The sequence below is a fragment of the Nuphar pumila genome, chromosome 12, assembly GCF_984573655.1.
Source record: "Nuphar pumila chromosome 12, dmNupPumi1.hap1.1, whole genome shotgun sequence".
Lineage (NCBI taxonomy): Eukaryota > Viridiplantae > Streptophyta > Magnoliopsida > Nymphaeales > Nymphaeaceae > Nuphar > Nuphar pumila.
In genome coordinates, this window is record NC_143260.1 from 104,550,449 (window position 1) to 104,572,816 (window position 22,368).

The window sequence follows — 22,368 nt, forward strand, 5'->3', positions numbered from 1 at the left end:
GTGTAAGGCTCAGTCATCTACAACTATTCATGAATATATTCTTTAAGTTCTTGATATTAACTGGCCTGTGGGTACGCACAGACGCGAAACGTAGAAACAACCGAGACCGATCCGAGGGTTTATTATGTCAGGTGTTTTCATTAACCCGGATGGTTGACTGAGTCCGCTCCTAAGGGGACGGTCAGTGACCAAGAGAGTAAATCCCCAAAGGCATTCGTGGCCCATGGATGCATCCGACTTCTGCAGAAGTGCCTGGGAGTTACCACCTAGGATAATTTTTGGTAATCCCAATTCCCCTAACTCCGATGACTGGGGAAAACCGAGTCTTTTGCCCGTGGGGTGGTTGTTAACAACCTGTCCATCGGAGTCTTTGTACCATCCATCATCTCTCTTGATGAACCGTGAAGATCGGATGGGTACGACGGGGGTTTCTTAACCGCCGCCCCATCCTACATGCTCTGGTCCATTAGACCCACTCGAGCATCTTGCCTGTGAAGGCGAATGGTCACCATTTATGTGATCTCAGCATTGTGCTAATTGCACTCATCGAGGTTGCTACAACCTCATCATCCCACCATCGTAACCCCCATGGGACGTACTTGTCCAAAAGTACGATCGTACCTTCCTAGAGGTACAACTACGATGAGAGGGCAATATAAAGTTTTATGATTCTTTTGGTTCATGCATGACATGAATTGCTCTCTGAGCAGATGGGCCTGTGGAGGCCGGTATTATCTCATGGATATCAATAAGGAGTTTCTTAATCACTTCGAGGTACTTAATGACCTCCCGTACTATTTGTATCATACTTATCTTCTGGTCTAATTACGAAAGTAAATTTGTGGGTTCTCGATAGATAACCCATCACAAGGTTTTATAAATGTCTGTATTATGCTTGGCATGCTCGAATACTAAGAATCAAGAAGTCGCATCCAAGATTCATCAGGCAATAATCAATAAGGCATTTATAGTAACTTATAACAGTGAGCAAGGCGAAAATACAGAAATAAGGTCTTTCTAGCAATGAGTCTACTCGTAGAGCTCAACAATAAGCATGAAATTTCAAAAGAATACGGATGCAGAAACACAACACAGATAATCACTAGTTAGGAAATTCTACGAGTGAGAATGCATGCCAAATAAACTATTCTATCACAGAATCCTTATAATTTTATTTCATTCTTACAAACCCTTCGTGCGACTTTCCCCTACCTTGGGATGTCGTGCAGCTGCGTGCGTCTACGCGTGTAGATGATACGAGGCTCGGGCCGCGGAGCCAGAGCGGGGGTCCGATGCGAGGTCTGCAACAATGCTACTTTAATTATTATGCGGAGAAGTAGAAAAACAAGACTGCCAATAGAAAAAAGAGAGAGGCAGCAGGAGTGTGCCCCTGCTGGCCGAAATCAGAAAAACGACAAGGGCGTTACAACTTGGTATCAGAGCCAGGTTAGAAAGAAGTGAATCTTGACTATTGAGCATCCCATCGCGCTGTAAGTAAGTTTTTATATTTTATAGCATGTTTAGACTAAATTATATTCTTGTTTTATTCGTAGTACCTTTGGATAGATGGATCCGTTTACTGGTGCTAGTGGTAGTCGCGGTAGGGGCACGCGTAGAGTGCGTGGCCGTTCCGTAAGGGAGAGGGGCGGACATGAGATGTTCAGGGCTGGTTACTGGGCTAACCGTCCTCCTCTACCCATTTTTACGGATGAGCAAGGCTTCCCACTACCGATCGCCTACCAGATACCCTTGGCAGCAACGTGGGCTGAGGTGCATGCTCGAGAAGGTGGTTTCGCGCCTTTACACGTTCGGGTGCACCATCAGACACCACAGGAGTCATCAGGAGATTTTGTTCCCCCTGAGTTAGCAGAGGAGTGTGGTTTCTGCGGAGAAACAGGGCACACCATGGATGCTTGCCTCCACAAGGTCGAGCATGACAGCAAGATCGCAATTTCGACTGCAGGCGAGCAACCGCCACCTCCAGCAGACCCAGTGGGCGGTGTATCACCCGCATACACACCTGCGACGGATTCTTCAGATTATAGTCTTGGCTCACCGGAATATACTCCGGCGACACCCCCTTACGGGCAGGGGCCCTCTTACGAGGAGTCACTTCCCTTCACCCTAAGCGCAGATTCAGACGCACAGGCAATAGAAGGGAATATCTTAGGAAGTACTCTAGCCGTCCCTAAGGGGAGGTAGCACTTACCCAGTTTTGTTGGAGTCTGTGAACTCATTTATAATTACGGAATAGAACTTTTGCTCATGTACCAGCACAGCTGGATTCTAAATATTTGACTTTCGTAATAAAGATTTATGTTTTTGCCTTTGCTTCTATACTTATGCCTATTTGTACGTCTTCAGTATTTTTTGACCTTAAATCTTGGTTGCTTTTTAAGGATGGCGAGAAACTCAAGCAACAACATGGCCGATGAGTTGCGTGAGCAGAGGGGATTCATGATGGATACCCTCAACTCCTTAGCTGAGGCGATTCGTAACCAGGGTCGCCCCCATCAGGATCCGGGTTCCCTTGTTGGGAATGCACCAACTGCCACCTATGAAAAAATTCTGAAGCTGGACCCTCCTACTTTCTCTAGCAAGGTTGATCTTGACTTGGCGGAGAGTTGGGTTAAAGAGGTGGAACGGGTGTTCCAAGTGTTGTCCATTCCTGATGATAAGAAGACGATGTTCGGGTCCTTTCGATTGAAGGACGACGCTCGCGAGTGGTGGGACACTACGCGGGAGGTGCAGTTTCTGGGTGCTGAGGTGATTCCGTGGGAGGCCTTCCGAAGGGTTTTTCTCGGAAATTATTTCCCTCCTCATGCAAGGGAAAAGAAGAAGGTGGAATTTCTGAAGCTGTGCCAAGGCAGCTTAAGTTTGAACGAATATATCGCCAAATTTCAACGGTTGGAGCGCTATTGTCCTCACCTATTCGAGGATGATCATGAGCGGGCCGGGAAGTTCATTCGCGGACTGAAGGAAGGACTCAGGCATAGGGTTCTCACCAGTATGCCCGCGACTTTTTCTGCGGCGGTAGCAGCAGCCACCTTGCTGAACGGGGATTGGGAGCGTTCAAGAAGTGTGCAAGCCAAGAAGTCAACCGCGTCCGGTGGTGATCAGAAGAAGACCTTTTCCGGCGGCCCAGGGCAGCGGCCACCATTACCAGTGAAGACTGAGGGAGGGAAGAAGCTGTTTCCTCCAGCAAAGCGCCAAAGACAGCAGGGCCATCCACCGCCCAGGCAACCGTCGGGAGATAACTGCCCGAGGTGCAAGAGGCCTCATGTGGGACAATCTTGTCCGCGGGACACTGGCGGATGCCTGTACTGTGGCAAGATGGGTCATTTCATACGCGACTGCCGGAAGAAAGCAGCAGATGACCTCAAGCGAACCGGCAATGTATCTCAGCCTCCTCGACCACCTCATCAGCAGCAACAACGAGCATAACCAAGCAGTGGCAGGGAGCCAGGTCGAGTTTATGCAACCACGGTCGATCAATTGACGAAAGGGGATCTCGTTCAAGGTACCATTCTTGTTGCTGATCAAACAGCTTTTGCACTCTTTGATTGTGGTGCTACACACTCGTTTGTTTCAGAAAAATTCATAAGACAATTGCACCTAACTGTAAAACCACTTGATAATGCTTTAGACGTGTATAACCCCGTTGGGAAGAACACAGTTTGCACCACTTACATACCTGAATTGGATATAGTGGTGGCAGAGCGGCACTTGCCTGCTTGTGCTATCCTGCTGGAAATGACCGAATTTGACGTCATCCTAGGCATGGATTGGTTGCACAAGTATCATGCCAAGATCTTTTGTCGTGATGGTGAGATCATTTTATCACCTCCAGGCTCTTCGAGAGTAGAATTCAGAATTTTCAGACCTGTTCGAGCAAGCCGGATGATCTCGGCGCTTAAGGCACAGAACTTCTTGCGGAAGGGATGCACTGCCTTTTTGGTTAGTGTTATCCAGTCAGATCCAATGCCTATTCCCATCAGTGAGCTGGATGTTGTTCGCGATTACCCCGACGTTTTTCCTAAAGAGCTGTCGGGACTTCCCCCGTCTCGTGAGGTAGAATTAAATATTGAATTGCTACCAGGTACGACGCCAATCTCCAAAGCACCCTACAGAATGGCGCCAGCTGAGCTTGAGGAGCTGAAGAAGCAGTTGCAGGAGTTGTTGGATCAGGGATTCATTCGCCCTAGCGTTTCTCCTTGGGGAGCTCCTGTGCTCTTCGTGAAGAAGAAGGACGGGACTTTGCGTTTGTGCATCGATTATCGAATGCTCAACCAAGCCACGATAAAAAACAAGTACCCTTTGCCGCGTATCGAAGACTTGTTTGATCAGTTGCAGAAGGCTAAGGTTTTCTCGAAAATCGATCTTAGGTCTGGATACCATCAACTCAGAATTAGGAATGATGATATTCCTAAGACAGCTTTTCGGACGAGATACGGTCATTACGAGTTCACAGTCATGCCGTTCGGACTTACCAATGCCCCCGCAGCCTTCATGGACTTAATGAATAGGGTGTTCAAGCCATTTTTGGATACCTTCGTGATCGTGTTCATCGATGACATCTTGGTGTACTCAGAAAGTCGAGAGCAACATCGAGAGCACCTAACGATTGTGTTGGAGACCTTGCGAAAGGAATGTTTGTATGCCAAGTTCTCTAAATGTGAATTCTGGCTCGAGGAAGTCATGTTTTTGGGACACGTTATTTCTAAGGAAGGAGTGTCCGTGGACCCTGCAAAGGTTGAGGCTGTGCTTAGTTGGCAACAACCAAGGAACGCATGTGATATCAGAAGTTTTCTTGGACTAGCGGGTTACTACAGAAGATTCATCCAGGATTTTTCAAAAATTGCGTTACCCCTGACGAAGTTGCTGAAGAAAGAGGCTAAATTTTTATGAGACGAGAAGTGCGAGGCGAGTTTTCAGTTATTGAAGGAGCGACTTACCAGTGCTCCTATTTTGACCTTACCTTCTGGTAAAGGCGGATTCGTGATTTATACTGATGCCTCTGGGTCAGGCCTAGGGGTCGTGCTGATGCAGAATGGGAAAGTGATCGCATACGCCTCTCGACAACTTAAAATTCACGAGAAGAACTACCCAACTCACGATTTAGAGTTAGCTGCGGTGGTGTTCGCATTGAAGATTTGGCGACATTATTTGTATGGAGAGCAATTTGAGGCATTCACCGATCATAAGAGACTTAAGTATCTATTTTCGCAGAAAGAATTGAACATGAGACAACGACATTGACTTGAATTCCTCAAGGATTACGACTTCACCCTCTCCTACCACTCAGGAAAGGCGAACGTAGTGGCGGACGCCCTCAGCCGCAAAGCACCAAAAGTTTCGATTAATGCCTTATTTGCTGGATGGAGGTTGGTCGAAGACCTAGCCTCATGGGAACCTTTCGCGATCACTCAAGGTTCAATCGGTCTATCCCACCTTGTTGCTCAACCTGAGCTACTTGCGAGGATCATCAATGGGCAGAAAACTGATGCACGCTACGAGAAGTTGAAGGCTCAAGCGATACTGGCAGATACACCTTTTCGTCTAAAGGAGGATGGAAGTATATGGTTGAAGGAGCGCCTTTGGGTTCCTGACGACCCGGTCCTTCGAGATGAAATTCTTGCGGAAGCCCACAAGTCTAGGTACACAATTCATCCTGGTAGCACGAAGATGTTCAAGGACCTACAACGCAGTTATTGGTGGAACGGTATGAAGCGAGACGTGGCTGAGTATGTCTCGAAGTGTTTGACGTGTCAGCAGATCAAGATCGAGCACCAGAGACCCGGTGGGGTCATGCAGCAGATAGAGATCCCTCTATGGAAGTGGGAGGATGTCACCATGGACTTCATAGTCGGTCTTCCGAGGACGCGGAGGAAGCACGACGCGATTTGGGTGATCGTCGATAGACTCACCAAGTCTGCTCACTTCCTACCTATCCGTCTCAACCAATCGTTGGATAGTCTCGCTGATCTCTATGTTAGAGAGATTGTGAGATTGCACGGTGTTCCAGTCTCGATTATCTCCGATCGTGATCCTAGATTCACTTCAAGGTTTTTGGGACAACTTCAGTTGGCGTTGGGCACAAAGTTAAAGTTCAGCACTACGTTTCACCCTCAGACTGACGGGCAGTCGGAACGTACGATTCAGACCTTGGAAGACATGCTTCGAGCCTGTATGATGGACTGGAAGGGAGAGTGGGATTCCCACATCAGTTTGGCGGAATTCGCGTATAACAACAGCTATCATGCGAGCCTCGGGATGGCCCCATACGAAGCTTTGTATGGGAGGCCATGTCGATCACCTGTTTACTGGGACGAGGTTGGCGAACGAAGTTTGGAGGCACCTATAGTCTTGCAACACTATACTCAACAAGTGCAGATGATTCGAGAACGACTCTGTACCGCTCAGAGTCGGCAGAAAAGCTATGCAGATAGACACCGACGGGAGCTTACCTTCGATATTGGCGAGATGGTTTTTGTTAAAGTATCTCCGACAAAGAGCGTATTTCGGTTCGGGAAGAAGGGAAAGTTGAATCCTAGATACGTCGGACCGTTCGAAATCCTGGAGCGGATTGGAGAAGCAGCTTATCGCGTGGTGCAATACGGATCAAGATTTATCTTCTTTCTGCTGGCGGCTTGGCTCTGAGTCTTTTTGGAGTTTTCTTTAGATTTATTGAGCTTTGGAATAAAAGGCTCATTTTGTAATAAACTGCAGATTTTAATCTATTCCTTATTTCTTAAATTCCTTTAAGTTGTTGTACATGTGAATGATGGTTTTTCAGCTAACGTACCCAGAATTGTTGACTTGTGTTCCTTTCTAAATGTCTTCTGCTGTCGTTTTTAAAAGTTAAAACTTTAAATCTTTGAAAGGTTTTCGATAAGGTTTTCGAAATCACAAGTCGAAATTTTGGGGCGTTACAGTTTCAACATGCACCTACAACCGTGCACATGAGTGCAGTCTTAAGGATCGTCAGATATATCAAAAACACCATAACTAAGGGAGTTTTTCTTTTCTCTGCCTCGTCACTTGATTTAATTGCTTATACTGATGCAGATTGGGGAGGAAATCCCAATGACCGAGTCTCAACTACGGGATTTTGTGTTTTCTTAGGTGACTCTATGATTTCTTGGAGATGCAAGAAGCAACAAAAGGTATCATTGTCCTCAACGGAAGCGGAATATCGTGCTATGGCTTCTACAACCATGGAACTTGTGTGGCTAAGAAGTCTCCTCAGTGATATGGGCATTGTCATCTCTACTCCTTCGAAGATGTGTCTTGACAACAAAAGCGCAATCTATATTGCACGCAATCACACCTTCCATGAGCGTACTAAGCATATTGAGATGGACTGTCATTACGTATGTGATGAATACCTAAGAGGAACCATAGCACTACCTTACGTCACATCTGAGTACCAGTTGGCGGACTTCTTCACTAAGGCCCTTGTTGCTCCTCGATTTTTGTTTCTCCTTAACAAGCTTTCGGTTATATCCCCGTAAAGCTTGAGGGAGGGTGTTAAAATATATGTAATTCATATATATATATATATATATATATGTAATTGCCTAAAATACCCGATAGGGGTACTTGTTTTTCTTATTTTATTTTCCCTTTTATTTTTTGTAAAATATATATATATATTTTTTTTTATGTTTTTTGCTCACACAAAAGGGGCCCCACCATGTAGTCGATGGGGCCCCCAACGGTCACATTTGTGACCGTTGGGGGCTCCCAATGACTACATGGGGAGCCCCTAGGTGGCTCTCCTTTTAAGGCCTCTTGGCCATCCCCCCTCTTCTTCTTTTGTGTATAAATAGGGGTGAACCCCTCTTGTATTCTTCACTCTTGAGAGCTCTCTCTCTTTGTCAATAAGAGACATTTATATTTTTATGTTGTGTTGTCTCTTGTGGGTTTGGGTATTAGCCCTTTTGTTTGTTCATTAGTGGATGTTGTAAGTGATTAATGCACTCTTTGCTTTTCCGCATATTTCATTACACAAGCCCCACGTGCCAGCGATGCGATGACCCCCTTTCAGGTGAGCTCCCTCTCGCCTCTCTCTTTCCTCGTTGTCTTCTTCTTCTTCTTCAGGTGAGCCTCCCTCGATAGGTTTTTTTTTTTTTTTACATATCGGGTTGACCGCACCAGGTGCCGCACCCGCGTCGCGTCAACGCGGGTGCAACACCTGGTTAGCCGAATCCCTGTGACATAGGTTATCACTAGATATTGTCTTAAATGCTAGCCAAGTCATCGGGTTTGCCAAGAATGGTTATAATTTAATGTCAGATTACAGTCGAAGCCCCCAGGTAACTTATGTAATGAAAATAGCGGAAGTACCAATAAACCAAAGAACTCTTTAAAAGAGTCAAGCAAAGAGCCAAGAACACAAGCACGTAAAATGCACAAATAACCCACTAAGAGGTAAAATGCCTAAAAGGCAAAAATATATTGAAGAGAGAGATAAAGTGGGTTGAAAACCCATACCTTTACAAGAGGGAAAGCCCTCTATTTATAGGAGAGCAAAAAGGAATTAAGAGGGACCACAAGGGGGCTCCCTTCTAGTCGTTGGGAGCCCCAACGGTCATAAATGTGACTGTTGGGGCCCCAACGACTAGATTTATGGGGCTCCTTTGTGGTCCTATTACATGAAGTTAATAAAAATAAAAAGAAAAAGATAAAAGATAAAAGAAAGAAAAAAAGGAAAAGTATGGGGCAATTTACCAAAATACCCCTATCGGGTATTTGGATGTATAGAAAAAAGAAAAGGGATATATGTATATATATATATATTTATATACATATTTTAACATGCCCCATCAAACTTTACGGTGAGAAGACCGAAAGTTTGTCAAGAAGAAACATGAAACGCGGAGTTGAAAGCTCTTTGGTGAAGAAGTCAGCCAACTGATATTCTGAAGTAACATATGATAGTGTGATGGTTCCTCTGAGAAATTTGTCTCTAGCATAGTGGCAATCCATTTCAATATGCTTGGTACGCTCGTGGAATGTATGATTGCTTGAGATGTAAATCGCGCTCTTGTTATCACAACACATCTTGGTGGAAGAAGAAATGAGGATGCCCATGTCATAGAGGAGACTTCTAAGCCACACAATTTTCATAGTTGTCATCGTCATGACCCGATATTCAGCTTCAGTGGATGATAAAGAAACTTTTTGTTGCTTTTTACATCTCCACGAAATGAGGGATTCACCTAAAAAATGCAAAAAACAGTAGTTGAGATTCAATCATTGGGATTTCCCCCCCAATCTGCATCAGTATAAGCAGTTAATTCAAGAGATGAAGAAGAGGATAAGAAAGGCCCTTTGGAGATGGAGTTCTTGATATATCATACAATTCGCATCACGGCCGCCATATGAACTGTAGTAGGAGTATGCTGAAATTGACTTGCAGCATGAGCAATATCCGGACGGGTGATGGATAAGTAAGGGATCCAATCAATTGCCGATAGGGGGTAGGATCCTCAAGAAGAACGCCATCCTCAAGTCTCAACTTTGCATTTATAACTTCAGGAGTAACAACTTTCTTTTCATCTGAAACTTCTGATTTGGTACAGATGTCTGCTGTTAATTTCATTTGAGATAGAATGTATCCCCAAGGAGAATACGCCACTTTAATACCTAAAAAATATCTCAAAAACCTCAAGTTAGACATATCAAAAGTTTTCTTTAACATAGGCTTAACATCATTTACTCCCTTTTTGTCACTTTCAGTGATGATCATATCATCAACATGCAGAAGTAGAATAACAATTGAGTCACTTGTTTTCTTAACAAAAATATAACAAGAAATAAAACCCAAATTGATTAATACATTACTAAACTTGTCATACCAAGCTTTGGGAGCTTGCTTAAGGCCATATAATGCCTTTTTTAATTTCAAAATCTTACCATTTAAATTCATGCCAGGAGGTGGTTTCATATAAACTTCTTCACCCAGATCTCCATTTAAAAAGGCATTCTTGACGTCAAGTTGAAAAATGGGTCAATTTTTAATAGAAGTTATTGCAATAAGGGCTTGAACACTAGTCATTCGAGCAACCGGGGCAAAAGTCTCATCATAATCCACCCCATATTCTTGGGCATATCCTTTGGCTACTAATTGAGCCTTAAATCTTTTTAAAGAACCATCACTTTTAGTTTTTACTTTGAAAACCCATCTACATCCAATGGGTTTCTTGCCATTAGGGGGATCAATGATTTCCCAAGTTTGTGCTTTATTAAGTGCATTAAGTTCAAGTTTCATTGCTTCATTCCAATGGGTATATTGTTTGGCATCATTATAATGGGATGGTTCATGGAAAGAATGAAGAGCTAACAAACAAACTCTAAAATTTGGAGAAAAAGAATCATAAGATACAAATCTATTAGGTATTTTAGAAATACGATTTGATCTCCTTTGAGAGGATTCTTCTAACGATTCATTTTGAGAGAATTTTTCAAGGGCACAAGGAAGATTATTTTTATTTATTCTAGTATAAACTTGTGTATGACTTGTTATATTTTCATTTAGGTTTTCATGTGGATCATGTTGCAACATGATTGTCTATGCATTTTTCTTGAGGTAACAAGCCAAACAAAAAAGAATAATCAACATTTTCATTTAGGTTATGCGAAAAAACCATTTTCTTCTTCTGGAAAAGTGACGTCTTTTGAGATATAAAGTTTGTTATTTAATAGGTCAAAACAGCGGTAACCTTTTTGTTTTTTGCCATATCCTAAGAAAATACATTCAATCGCCCTTGAAGAAAGTTTATCGTTTTTGTGAGTTAGAACAAAACACTTACATCCAAAAACTCTTAGTCTTTTATAGTCGGGAGACATTTAAAGTTTTTCAAACGGAGAAAGATTTTTCAAAGAAGACGAGGGTGTTCTATTAATTAAATATGTTGAAGTAAGAACAGCTTCGGCCCAAAAGGATTTTGAAATATTTTTGGAAACTAATAGAGTTCTTGTTGTCTCTATTATGTGTCTATGCTTTCTTTCCGCAAGACCATTTTGTTACGGAGTGTTTGGACAAGAACATTGATGAAAATTTTCATTTTCTTTCAGATAGCTTTGAAAATCATTGGACATGTATTCACCTCCCGAGTCTTATCTAAGAATGGACAGGTTTCCTAAAAATTGATTTTTAACTATTGCATGAAATTCTTTGAAAAAAGAGAAAACCTCAGATTTATGGTTTAGAAAGTAAATCCATGTAAATCGAGTAAAATCGTCAACAAATACAACGTAATATGAGAAATCTCCTTTAGATACAACAGGAGAGGGACCCCATACATCAGAATGAACAAGTTCGAACGGTTGTGTGGGAACATAATTTCTTTGAGGAAATGGAATAGCTTTAGATTTCCAAAAAATGCAATCTTTACAAGTCATGTGTTTGTCTTTACAAGTATTGTCCAAAAAAGGGAAAAAAGACATCTTTAAAAAGTTCGGATGACCAAGTCTCTTATGTCAAACTTCAATACTTTTGACATTTACAAAATTACAAAATGACTTGGATGGAAGGGTCAAAAAATCTATAAAATAAAGATTGCCCTTCCTATGGCCTTGCTCAATCAGCTTCGCTGACTGGAGATCATGCACGGTGCAATCATTAGGTAAGAAAGAGACTTGGCAACCATGATCGGTAATTTGAGAGACCGAAAAAAGATTTAAGTTAACTTTTGGAACAACTCTTACTTTAGGAACAAAAAAGTTTTGAGAGGATTTCAAGTCAAGTGTTTCAATACTTTAAATTTTTAAAGATGTCTCATTGGATGTTGAAACATACGAAGATATAGGGTCAGAAAAAACATTCGAGAGAGAATTTTTATGAGATGTCATATGAAAAGCAACACTGGAGTCTAGTATCTACATACCTGGAGGTGATGATGAATAGGCTATGGCGGCTCCAGAAGTTGATGTTGAAGAAGTCTTGAGAAGATGTTGGAGGACTTCAGAAATTTGGCAAAGAGTTTCTTTGATATCTCCTTCATTGATATTTTCTTCTTCCTTCTTTGGAGTGTTTTCTCCAATCACGACCACCTTTCTTTTAAGCTTTGGACAAACCGGCTTAGTATGCCCCGGTTCATTACAATAGTGACAAATCACTCCCTTTCTATACCCATTATTTTTTGAAAAATGGGGCGGTCTATATGCTTTTACATTGTTTCCCGGCCTAGTAACGGCCAAAATTTCATCATTCTTAAGGCTTATGCCAAGACGAGTTTCCTCTTGGCATACTTCGGCAAGAGCATCTTCAATATGTAAGACTTTACTTCTATGAAGAAGAGATGCCCTAACTTGCTCAAACTCGGGCCTAAGCCCATGAAGAAATTGAAAAAAATGCTCATTTTCAATTTGTTCTCTTCTAAGCTCAATATCTTTCGGAGCTATCCACTTGGGCTCAAGAAGAACGAGTTCATCCCAAAGAGGGGTTAAAGCACTAAAATAGTCACAGACACTCATGTCCGCTTGTCTAGTAGATCTAATCTTTTCTTGACAAAAAAATTGTCTAGCTAGATCTTTTTGGGTATACATACCCTTAAGGAAGAACCGTGCTTCATTGGTTCTCCTAAATTTAGCAATGTTGGCACAATTTTTAATATCAACATTGTTCATGAACCATGCCAAAATTTAAATTTTGGCATGGTTACTTTCCCAATCTTCTACCTTGGATTGATGCTCATCAATGGCTTTGATGCGGTCATCTTCATCTAGAGCTCTCTCAACACCTCCTTCAATTTTGGTGAGTTTTAAGGTGGGTTCAAGAGTGGTGCCCATCACAAAGCCCCACAACTTTTTACCTCTTAGATGATTTTCCATAGCCGATGCCCACATAAGATAGTTTGCGCCATTGAGTTTGAAGAAGAGCTCAACTCTTGATTCATGCTCCATTGATGATGGGAAATATAGAATATGAAGAGCTTCAAAAATCTTTCAAGGATATTGAAAATTCAATGGCTCTGATACCATGTAATGAAAATAGCGGAAGCACCAATAAACCAAAGAACTCTTTAAATGAGTCAAGCAAAGAGCCAAGAACACAAGCACGTAAAGTGGACAAATAACCCACTAAGTGGTAAAATGACTAAAAGGCAAAAATATATTAAAGAGAGAGATAAAGTGGGCTGAAAACCCATACCTTTACAAGAGGGAAAACCCTCTATTTATAGGAGAGCAAAAAGGAATTGAGAGGGACCACAAGGGGGCTCCCTTCTAGTCGTTGGGAGCCCCAACGGTCATAAATGTGACTGTTGGGGCCCCAACGACTAGATGGGTGGGGCCCCTTGGTGGTCCTATTACATAAAGAAAAACAAAAAAGATAAAAGAAAGAAAAAAAGGAAAAACCTAAAAAAGGAAAAATACAGGGCAATTTACCAAAATACCCTTATCGGGTATTTGGATGTACAGAAAAAAGAAAAAGGATATATGTATATATATATTTATATATACATATCTTAACAACTTATTCAGCCAAACAATGATTGCATTGAAGTCTAAATATGTCCCATCTCCAAACCTATGTTGATGGCTTGATAACATATCCATAAGATGTCCAACTTGCCCCTAGAGACTCCATTTTTCAAGTTGTTATTTGAGAGGAATGTTCTAACACGTACCTCATATGATGTTTTCCTGCTAACAGTGAACACTAATGAGCTGACCGTGACAGTGTGGCATGTGGTTTCCAACGCAATACAAAGCAATGCGTGTATGCAAACTTCATCAAGTTGCAGTCCTGAAGGAAATATATCAACTCTCTTAATGTATCATCTGAAAGGCTACAAAGACGGCAGAATCTACTGATTGGGACTTATTAATAGATTCTTTCTCACATGTTATAATCATTCTGATTAAAACTGTCTTGATCATTGGACAATTCAAGAATAGAATGTTTGGAATACGATTGTAGACATGAGAAGAGGTGGACTGATAATGCATAATAAATCATGGAATGCATTTTAACAAATGATTGTTGAAGGCAAATTTTTGGCAGTCTTTCTTGTGAGAGCTGATGGTATCTTTATAGTGGCAACATTTCATCGTCACACAAAATTTGAATTATTTTGCTTTGTAGTCTTTGTTTTTAATTTTATGATAAATGTGTCTGTCCTGCAGGTTCTTCGTGAATTCAACCATGTGAATCCACAGGATGATGAGGAAGGGAAGCACTTTTTGAGTTTTAGAGTAAGGAGCTATTGTAACCATGCCTGTTTCTATTTTGTCATTAATATATTTGTCTGGCTTCACAGTCAAGATCTGTTGAATCACCAGCTTGAATTTGGATGGAGACTTGGTGTGGGTTTAAGCTGATAGTTCCATGGATTGACTCAATAGTGATGGGCTGGGCTAACCAGATCCTAGCAATTACTCTTTTCTCTGCAGTTAACCAACCAATTCTTGTGAAACTGAATCAGACTGAGTTTCACTAGGTTATTGGATGACTGTTGACAGGGATAACTTGAGGCTGACCCAAGCCCTGGTTCTATCTGGCTATCTAATCCAGTTATAGTTATTTTTAACTTACCTTGCATAGAAATTTCATGGCAATAATGAATCAGCCATTGTATGATCTAAATGAAAAGCAAGAAGCAGATATAATTTTCCTGTTCGTTCCTTCTAGGTGCATTCTACTACTAAATTTTAACCATTGAGATCTGGGATGTCCAGTTGACATATTTCAGTTGCATTCTCCAGAATTCATTGCATTTAAATGTGGCTGCATGCTACCATAAGCTGGGTGAATGCAGAAAGTCCATTGAAGCATGCAATAAGGTAACTTTTGAATGCCCAATATGTTAAATGGAAATAAGTTGATAGCTTGCTATAAAGCAATGGAATAATTCTGAATTTATTGTTTACTGCTATTTATCTTTAGTCTTTATATGTAGGTAATTTGCTTTACTGGCTGATCTATGAATTTCCATATTGTCGCATCCTTGATTTCTACCAAGAAAAGAGTTGGTGTTTCTTCTGCAAGGCACAAATGCATGCATACACAGAAACAAACAAATAAAAGCACATAGCATACATGCACATGAACAGGTGATGACGTAGTCTGCGTTGCTTACACCAAGGCTGGTTTGGGGCCACTCTGAAACATGCTCAAGTTTGAAACTTATTAACCTGTTGAATCGAGATTGTTAAAGTGAATATGATAATAAAGAATCAAACATGTTAAGACTGCTAATGCAGTATCAGTGCACCCTACAGAGGAAGCTTTCTGGTGCTATAAAGGAGCACGAAGCTGAAGATTTGGATTCACAAAGAGTAAGGAGAAAGCCAACTTCTATAGAGTAGAAAGAATCTCATCATCCTGGATCATAACACGAAGTTCTTGAAATGAGGATTGTGCATGTCAAAATATTATATGCATGTATTGTGATGCATGCATTTGCACAAATTCAACACATCCATGCACCCATTCACACATTTTCAACCAGCAGATGTGCATAAGCTTCATATACATTAGTAGACAAGGGAACTGCTTTTATTTTGCTATTGTGATTGCGTAAGTGGATAACTACATGTTTCATGAACGGTCTTGTTGAATACTATTCTTGCAACCGCACTAAAATGGAATAGTGTCATATTGTGACTGAGAACTGGAAGGAATATATATATTTGATGACGGGGAACCCTTGCCGAGAAACAGGTCACTTAATGGGCCTGCCTCCCTGTGAGGTAAACCCCAGGTGGGGTCATTGACACAAGACCTTCCGGAGCCCACCAGTCAAAGGCACCTGCACATTCGGTGGGAGTCGAACCTGTGACAAAGGGGTCAGCATCTTCTCCCAGGCCCGCTGCCACTTGGGCAACCCAGGCAGTGTAAAACTGTATCATTTTAACACCATCTGGAATGTCATTTTTGACACCGGCTTGCTTTTGCTATATATCATGTTTCCAATGTGGAATCTCTGAGGGAGATTCACACTTTGGAGGTAATCATGAGATAAAACACTTGGAAGTTGGAGCCTACCCTTTTGTCTTTCATTCAACCTTTTTATGTCTTTAGAACCCATGCCTGTTATGATGCTTCCTCCACCATTCCCCTCTTTTCTCCGTGTTGAACTCCATTCCCTATTACAGCATGACTATTTTCATGCTCTTTTCCTCTCCAGCCCCTTCTTCCTCAGTTATTCTTTATTGTTTACCTATAAACGTGTCAGGTTGTGTTGCTGTTACATTACCAGATCATGATTCTTGTGACAGTTATAAATAAATAGGATTTAGAAATTATCCATCATCTTTCATGTAAGATATGTTCTTAGTTTCTACATTAATCATGCATTCAAGTTGTGCAGGTTTTGGACACAAGCCCTGCTCATGCTAAAGCTCTGTATCGTCGTGGCATGGCCTATATGTCAGCTGGAGATTTTGATGAAGCTAGGAGTGACTTTGAAATGGTAGCCTTTAAACACTATTCCTTTTCCTTTTTCCCCATTGATTCCATTTCTAGGTGTAAGCTGCATTATTAGTTCGTAGACCAAATCTCATCCTAGAAGCTTGGCATGTTTCATTTCTTGGTTCTAGATGATGAAGGTTGATAAATCCTCAGAGCCTGATGCCACTTCTGCTCTTTTGAAATTAAGACAAAAGGAAAAGGTAAATGAAGTCTCTTTTTCTACTTTTAGTTAGTTTAACGTGGAGTTTTTCAATTATTGAAACTGCAAGTGTATTAAACTTTTAACTGTGATCTAAATAGGAAGTTGAAAAGATGGCAAAGAAGCAGTTTAAGGGACTTTTTGACAAGAAACCGGGAGAGATTGCTGATGTTGGAAATGATTCAACTGGAGTCGACCAGATCCCAGAGGGGACAAACAATGAAGATGTGACTACACCTGAAATGGATGAAGCAAGTTCAAATGAGAATACTGCACCAGCAGGACTGTTCGCAAAATATTGGACTGTAGGAAGGAGAATTTTAACTTCTCTAGGACGTGGTAAGTGTTCGATTCTCTAGCACTAGAAGAAAGTTGGATCCCTTTTATAATGGAGATTTATCTTTTGATCCTTGTTCTTGCTAATTATATTTTAAAGTCCTTGTATTTGTACTATTTATTGTTTATGTTTCTCGAAGTGAGGCGTATGGGTTAATATTCACATTCCACTTTTTATGCCACAAAAAAAAATGCTCCAAAAGGAAATCCACTGATGAAATGATTGTCATTCGTGCCTCCTATTTTTTATCTTCCTTGTGTATGGTCCTCTTGGCACCAAAACTATCGACAGTATGGGCCTTTGTTGATGGATATGACAAGTCAGCTTTATTGGGATGCCCATGGCCAATGGGCCCATTCAGACAGACCATGCCGAATTGTTCAATGATTGTCACATGGACACGACTAAGAGGACACGGGACACTATTTTTGTGTAATTTTTCATTAAACATTGCATTCAAGGAGAGATTTAAATCCACTTTAATTCATTGTGCACCAATGTGAAAACCTAACGTGTGCGCTGCCACACAGTGGTATACTTGTATCAAAATTTCTATCCAATAAAAATCCTTTTATCTTTTATCCAAATATCAAGTTGCCTAACATGATGCCCCAAGGGGGTTTGGCGTAGTGGGGTGGGGGCCTTGGTCGCTAGATGGGTGGTCAAGGTTTGATTCCCGTAGGCATCTCCCCTCTGCACAAGCCGACGCTCCTAGCCTTGGAGTTTTATGCTGCCAGTTCGATGACTCTAGGTATGGCAGGCTAAGCCAACACTACCAGGTCTTCGTGCTGGGTGTGGTTTCCTCAGGTTACACCAAAAAAAAGAAGTTCCGTAACATGATGCTATTTGTGCAATCGATAGTATTTGATCAAATCAGCGGTCCTGCTTTGACTTGCTTTAACCCTGCACCTGTACGAGTAAACAATGTTCTTTGCAACACAGTTGCCGCAACCCTTTTTAATCTTCATAGTCAAGCAGGCATCGTTCCTCTTTCTTGTTTAAGATAGAAATGACATCGTCATAATAGAATGTCTCAGGTAGCATTTGAGTCCCTCGAAACTCATCCAAACAGATTTGATGTGGCGCTTAAACTAAATCCAAGCTATTCAAACACTGAATCTTGAATCCCCATTTTTAGGGGATTAATAGTTCTAATTTTCAGGCCAAAAATTTGTCAGACATACATGAATTGGAATCTTTTTTCTCAATCAATGGGAAGATCCAATTAATATATAGTATTATGATAGAGGCTCAACAAAGTAAATGCAAAATACTGTCGACCCAGCTCAATTCAAACACTTGAAACACCTGGACTGATTCTGTGGGATGGTCTTCTTCCACACCAAATTGGACTGAATTGCGCATAGGTCCGACCCTGTTTTGAAACCGGAACTTGAAAAATGGTGCAAAACAATTACAAAGCAAACTTCAATTAAAAGAGACATCATCCTCATTATCAACTAAACTACAAGTTCATTCCCAGCAAATGACCGAGGTATTTGAAGCGTGCATCATTCTCAAGGGCATGCAGAGAATACCGACTCCCATATGAGTGCGGATCGAAAGACTCTAAGGAAAAAATTTTGAATATACTCATAATTATAGCTTAAATTTTGAAAATCCTGCAATATTATAGAAAGATATTCAGATGTGAAAATCTTGCATAGTTTGAATATGATTCTATTATCGTGATTTTATCATGATATTATTGTGAATTTATAGTTCAAAATTTATAGTAATTTCCATTTTTTATGGTTTTGTACTTAAAAATTTCAATTGATACCATGATTTTTTTCTGAAATGAGATTTTGTCACCATGAATGAAAACGGACCAGGATACCTTGCATGCCGTTCATCATGATTTTTGGGTTTGCTCTCAGCCTTGCATGCGATATGCTTTATGTGCCGTTCATCTGGAGCATGAATTGCCCTCAAAAAATTTGTGAAGACCTATCGAGGACATAATCAATGCAGTCATGGACTCATGGTGGTTGGAGGGTTACCCTTGACCTGATCCGGTCTCAAGGAATCCAATTCCTTTGACTGAACCATGAAGAAGGCCAGGGTCTCAGAGCCAAAGTGATTAATCCTACCAAGTAACTCAGATAGAAACTTTTAATTGTTTTTCCTTCAAATATGTTCTAATGGCAATTTATGTCTCTTAAAGTTACTTCTACCACAATTTATCACCCTAGCATAATTTACCTTTCCCACCAAATAATCTCTTTGGGGAATGGTCTGTCGTACTGTCCTCTTGTGCAGTACACTGTACATCGAGTAATATTACCGACTTGTGAATAGTGAACCTCTCCCATAATTTATTACCCTACCATATTTATTTTTCCTACCAAATACTTTGGGAAATGAACTGTCATCGTACTATCTTTTTGTTCAGTACACAACAGAATTTTCCTAATTGACCTGTGAACCAACATAACGCAAACTACGGCATGACTTTCTCTATCAGCCACACAACTTAGTCTTTTCTTTCTTTCTCTTGAGAAGGAAAAAAAACAGAAAAAAGAAAAAATGTTGGACTGGTTGTAACTCAAACTTCACGTCTGGTAGTGTCAAAAGCTTCCACTGGATGTTTTCAAACATTCACTGGGTCAAAAAAATGTTACTGAAACATGATTCACATAATTTCTTCTGAATGTTTTCCCACATAATCAAATCAGGCCCTCAAAGGAAAAGGGGTGCTTTCTGTGTATGTTTCTCAAGACAAAATGTCAGAACGGCCAAAATTAACCAAACCCTCCTGTCATTCTTCATGTATTTAGCAACCTCTGGATATCCATCATAAAAAAAAGGTGAACTTCTGGATGAAAACAACAAACAAGAATTCATAAGTCATAAACACAGTTTGACCATTTTCATATACAAACAAGAATTCATAAGTCATAAACACAGTTTGACCATTTTCATATAATCATTTATATATTTTCTCTCAAACCACAGAAAAAACAAACAAGGCACTTCAAAATATTATTCTGATGTTTATTTCATGCATAACCGACATCACCAAGATTTGAGAACTGGTACCAACTATTGAGAGAGAGAGAGATCTAACAGTTTGTTGGGCACCCGTTCAGCTGTTTATCATTATTCTCCTGGTGCCGTTTGAAAAGTCTGCTGACAAACAGCAAGAAACCCACTGCGTGGCCAGCGACGGCTACCAGCAGGACGCCCTCGTTGAAGGACATGACTATGAGCATCACCAAGTAGGCCAGACCCACTCGCAGGGTGTAGAGAAGGGTCTGCAGAAGGCCCGCAGCTGCGCTCGGCTCAGTGGGCCAGGCCAAACGGCAGAAGGACAACCACTCCCACCAACAAGGAGACCAAGGAGAGGAGATACATGCCCAGGTTCCTCCCAGGCCACCCATCGAACAATATCTCCACGTCCTTCCCCAAGAAGGTCATGTGCATCATCATCGTGCATCCTGTGCATGCTGGGCTCGCTGCTGGGTGCCATTGTCATCCCTCCGTTCATCCGTGCACCATGCTCCATCCTCTCTCTCTCTCTCTCTCTCTCTCTCTCTCTCTCTCTCTCTCTCTCTCTCTCTCTCTCTCTCTGTCTCTCCACTCTTGGGTTCGTCTATGGGTGTGTGGTTTTATGGTGGGTATTGTCTAAACTAAATATGGAATCTCTCTCTCTACTGTAGAGTTCTTGGTGGTAGTTTTTGAAAAGATGATAAGAATTCACTAGATAGCAATAACTGGGAAACCTTCACTCTGACGGTTTACGTGAGTGCAGGGCTATGATTTATATGCTATTATACAAAGATTACACGCATTTACATTGTCAAAGATAACACTATATCACGATAGCCAATATCTACATTTTAGAGATAGTCCTGTATGACGATGGACGTTAGCACATGTCAACATTTGAGGGATCACGATAGCTAATGTCAGCTGGCCTTCGATAGAGGGAACGGCTGCTAATTTTGTGAAACCTCCATCTACATTGAAGGAGATCTCAACCTGGAGGAATCTCATTTGGCATTGTCGGTTGAGAACTCTTATTCGGTGAGGCTTGGCTCATCAGTTTTATGGTGGGTACTATGTAAATGTGGAATCCAATATGAGCTTTCTGTTGATATGTGGAAGGGCAATGACTGCTGCTGCTACCTAGAGATCACTTGTTTTCCCAAGAAAAGGAATCTTTGGTTTCATCTGCCATCAAGCAGAACCTATTTAGAGATAAGCATAACTCCCCGCATTCATGAAGCTTGTTTCTAGCTAGCAACATAAAACAGCTAGTGAGCTAGGCGTCTAACAACTAGAATTATGAAAGCTAATTAGAAGCCAAATGTATGAATCTTCGGCATGATAGAGAGAGAACTTATTTATCCGAGCTATTACTTGAAGAATCGTGCTTAGTAAGCTGGTTCAACCCTGTGCCCAGCCCAAAACAGTAAAGATGGCAGTGGACAAGGGCGGATGCAGGAGACAAGGTCTCACCCTTGCCCAGTCTAAAAATTCTGGGAGGGTGGTGTGTGTTCTCCTCAGTGCATGTTCAGGGGTCTCAATGAGCGCCATATATGTAAGCACATGGGGCTCGTATTCTCATGTGTGTCGGCATCACTTAGCATCGGAGTCCGGTGCAGTTGCAAAGACTTAAGTATCTTTTCTTGCTATTCTTGTCATAAAACGATGGTTCAAGAAAATGATAAAAATGTCCTCCATTCAAAAAAAGGAAAATGACGGTTCGAAAAAAGGATAAAAATATCCTCCATCCAGAAAGTCGAAGATGATGTTAATTTGAAGTTCAAACAGCGAAACAAACATGAAACATTCTTCTTCTTCTTCCTTCTCCGTGAAACACTGTAAAACCCTCTCTCTCTCTAGAAAAGATATTAAGGGAGGCAAAGAGTCGGCAATCCAATGGTGATCGTCATCCTCTTTCTGCTAGCAGTGGCCGAAATGCTGCCATTGTCGTACTGGCAACCGATTGTGGCGGCCCCTCTGCCACCTTCGAGAGATACCTACAACAGAATCTTCCTTCAGTACAACTACAACGGAGTCTTTCAAAGTATAATCTGTCTACCCCTATGTTGGCAATACTTCTGCCTTCCAGGCCATCCTGACGCTACTCAATACGGGCGTTCACACCCTCAAGTCTTGGCAGGCATTCATCGGGTTCTGGCATCGCGAGGTCCTCATCTTGACCTCTGGTGTCGTGCTCTTCGATAGGACCCACCTTCCCACCAACATCGGGAATGACACGTTCCTCTCCAGCTTCCCCATCACGGACCTCAAGACTGCCATTGGGACGACTAGCGACTATAGCCTAATCATGACAAAGATCATGCTTAAGGAGGTGGTGTTCGGCATCGCGATTTACGATTTACACATAGTAGTGTTTTACGAAAATCACGTAGCGCAAAAAAATGACAAATCGCATAA

General features: G+C 41.5%; 1 protein-coding gene across 3 annotated transcripts in view; it reads left to right on the top strand.

The window, feature by feature from the left end:
* The window catches only part of LOC149821431 (peptidyl-prolyl cis-trans isomerase PASTICCINO1-like), a 172,885-nt gene extending 155,698 nt beyond the window's left edge, over positions 1–17,187 (top strand). For all 3 annotated transcript variants that reach the window (XM_089983129.1, XM_089983130.1, XM_089983131.1), the window contains 5 exons: positions 14,137–14,205; positions 14,716–14,793; positions 16,323–16,424; positions 16,552–16,623; positions 16,724–17,187. In XM_089983129.1, coding sequence (XP_089839255.1) covers positions 14,137–14,205; positions 14,716–14,793; positions 16,323–16,424; positions 16,552–16,623; positions 16,724–16,981 — 579 coding nt within the window. In that variant the 3' untranslated portion in view covers positions 16,982–17,187. The remainder of the gene's footprint in view (positions 1–14,136; positions 14,206–14,715; positions 14,794–16,322; positions 16,425–16,551; positions 16,624–16,723) is intronic.
* The last annotated feature ends 5,181 nt before the right edge of the window (positions 17,188–22,368 follow it).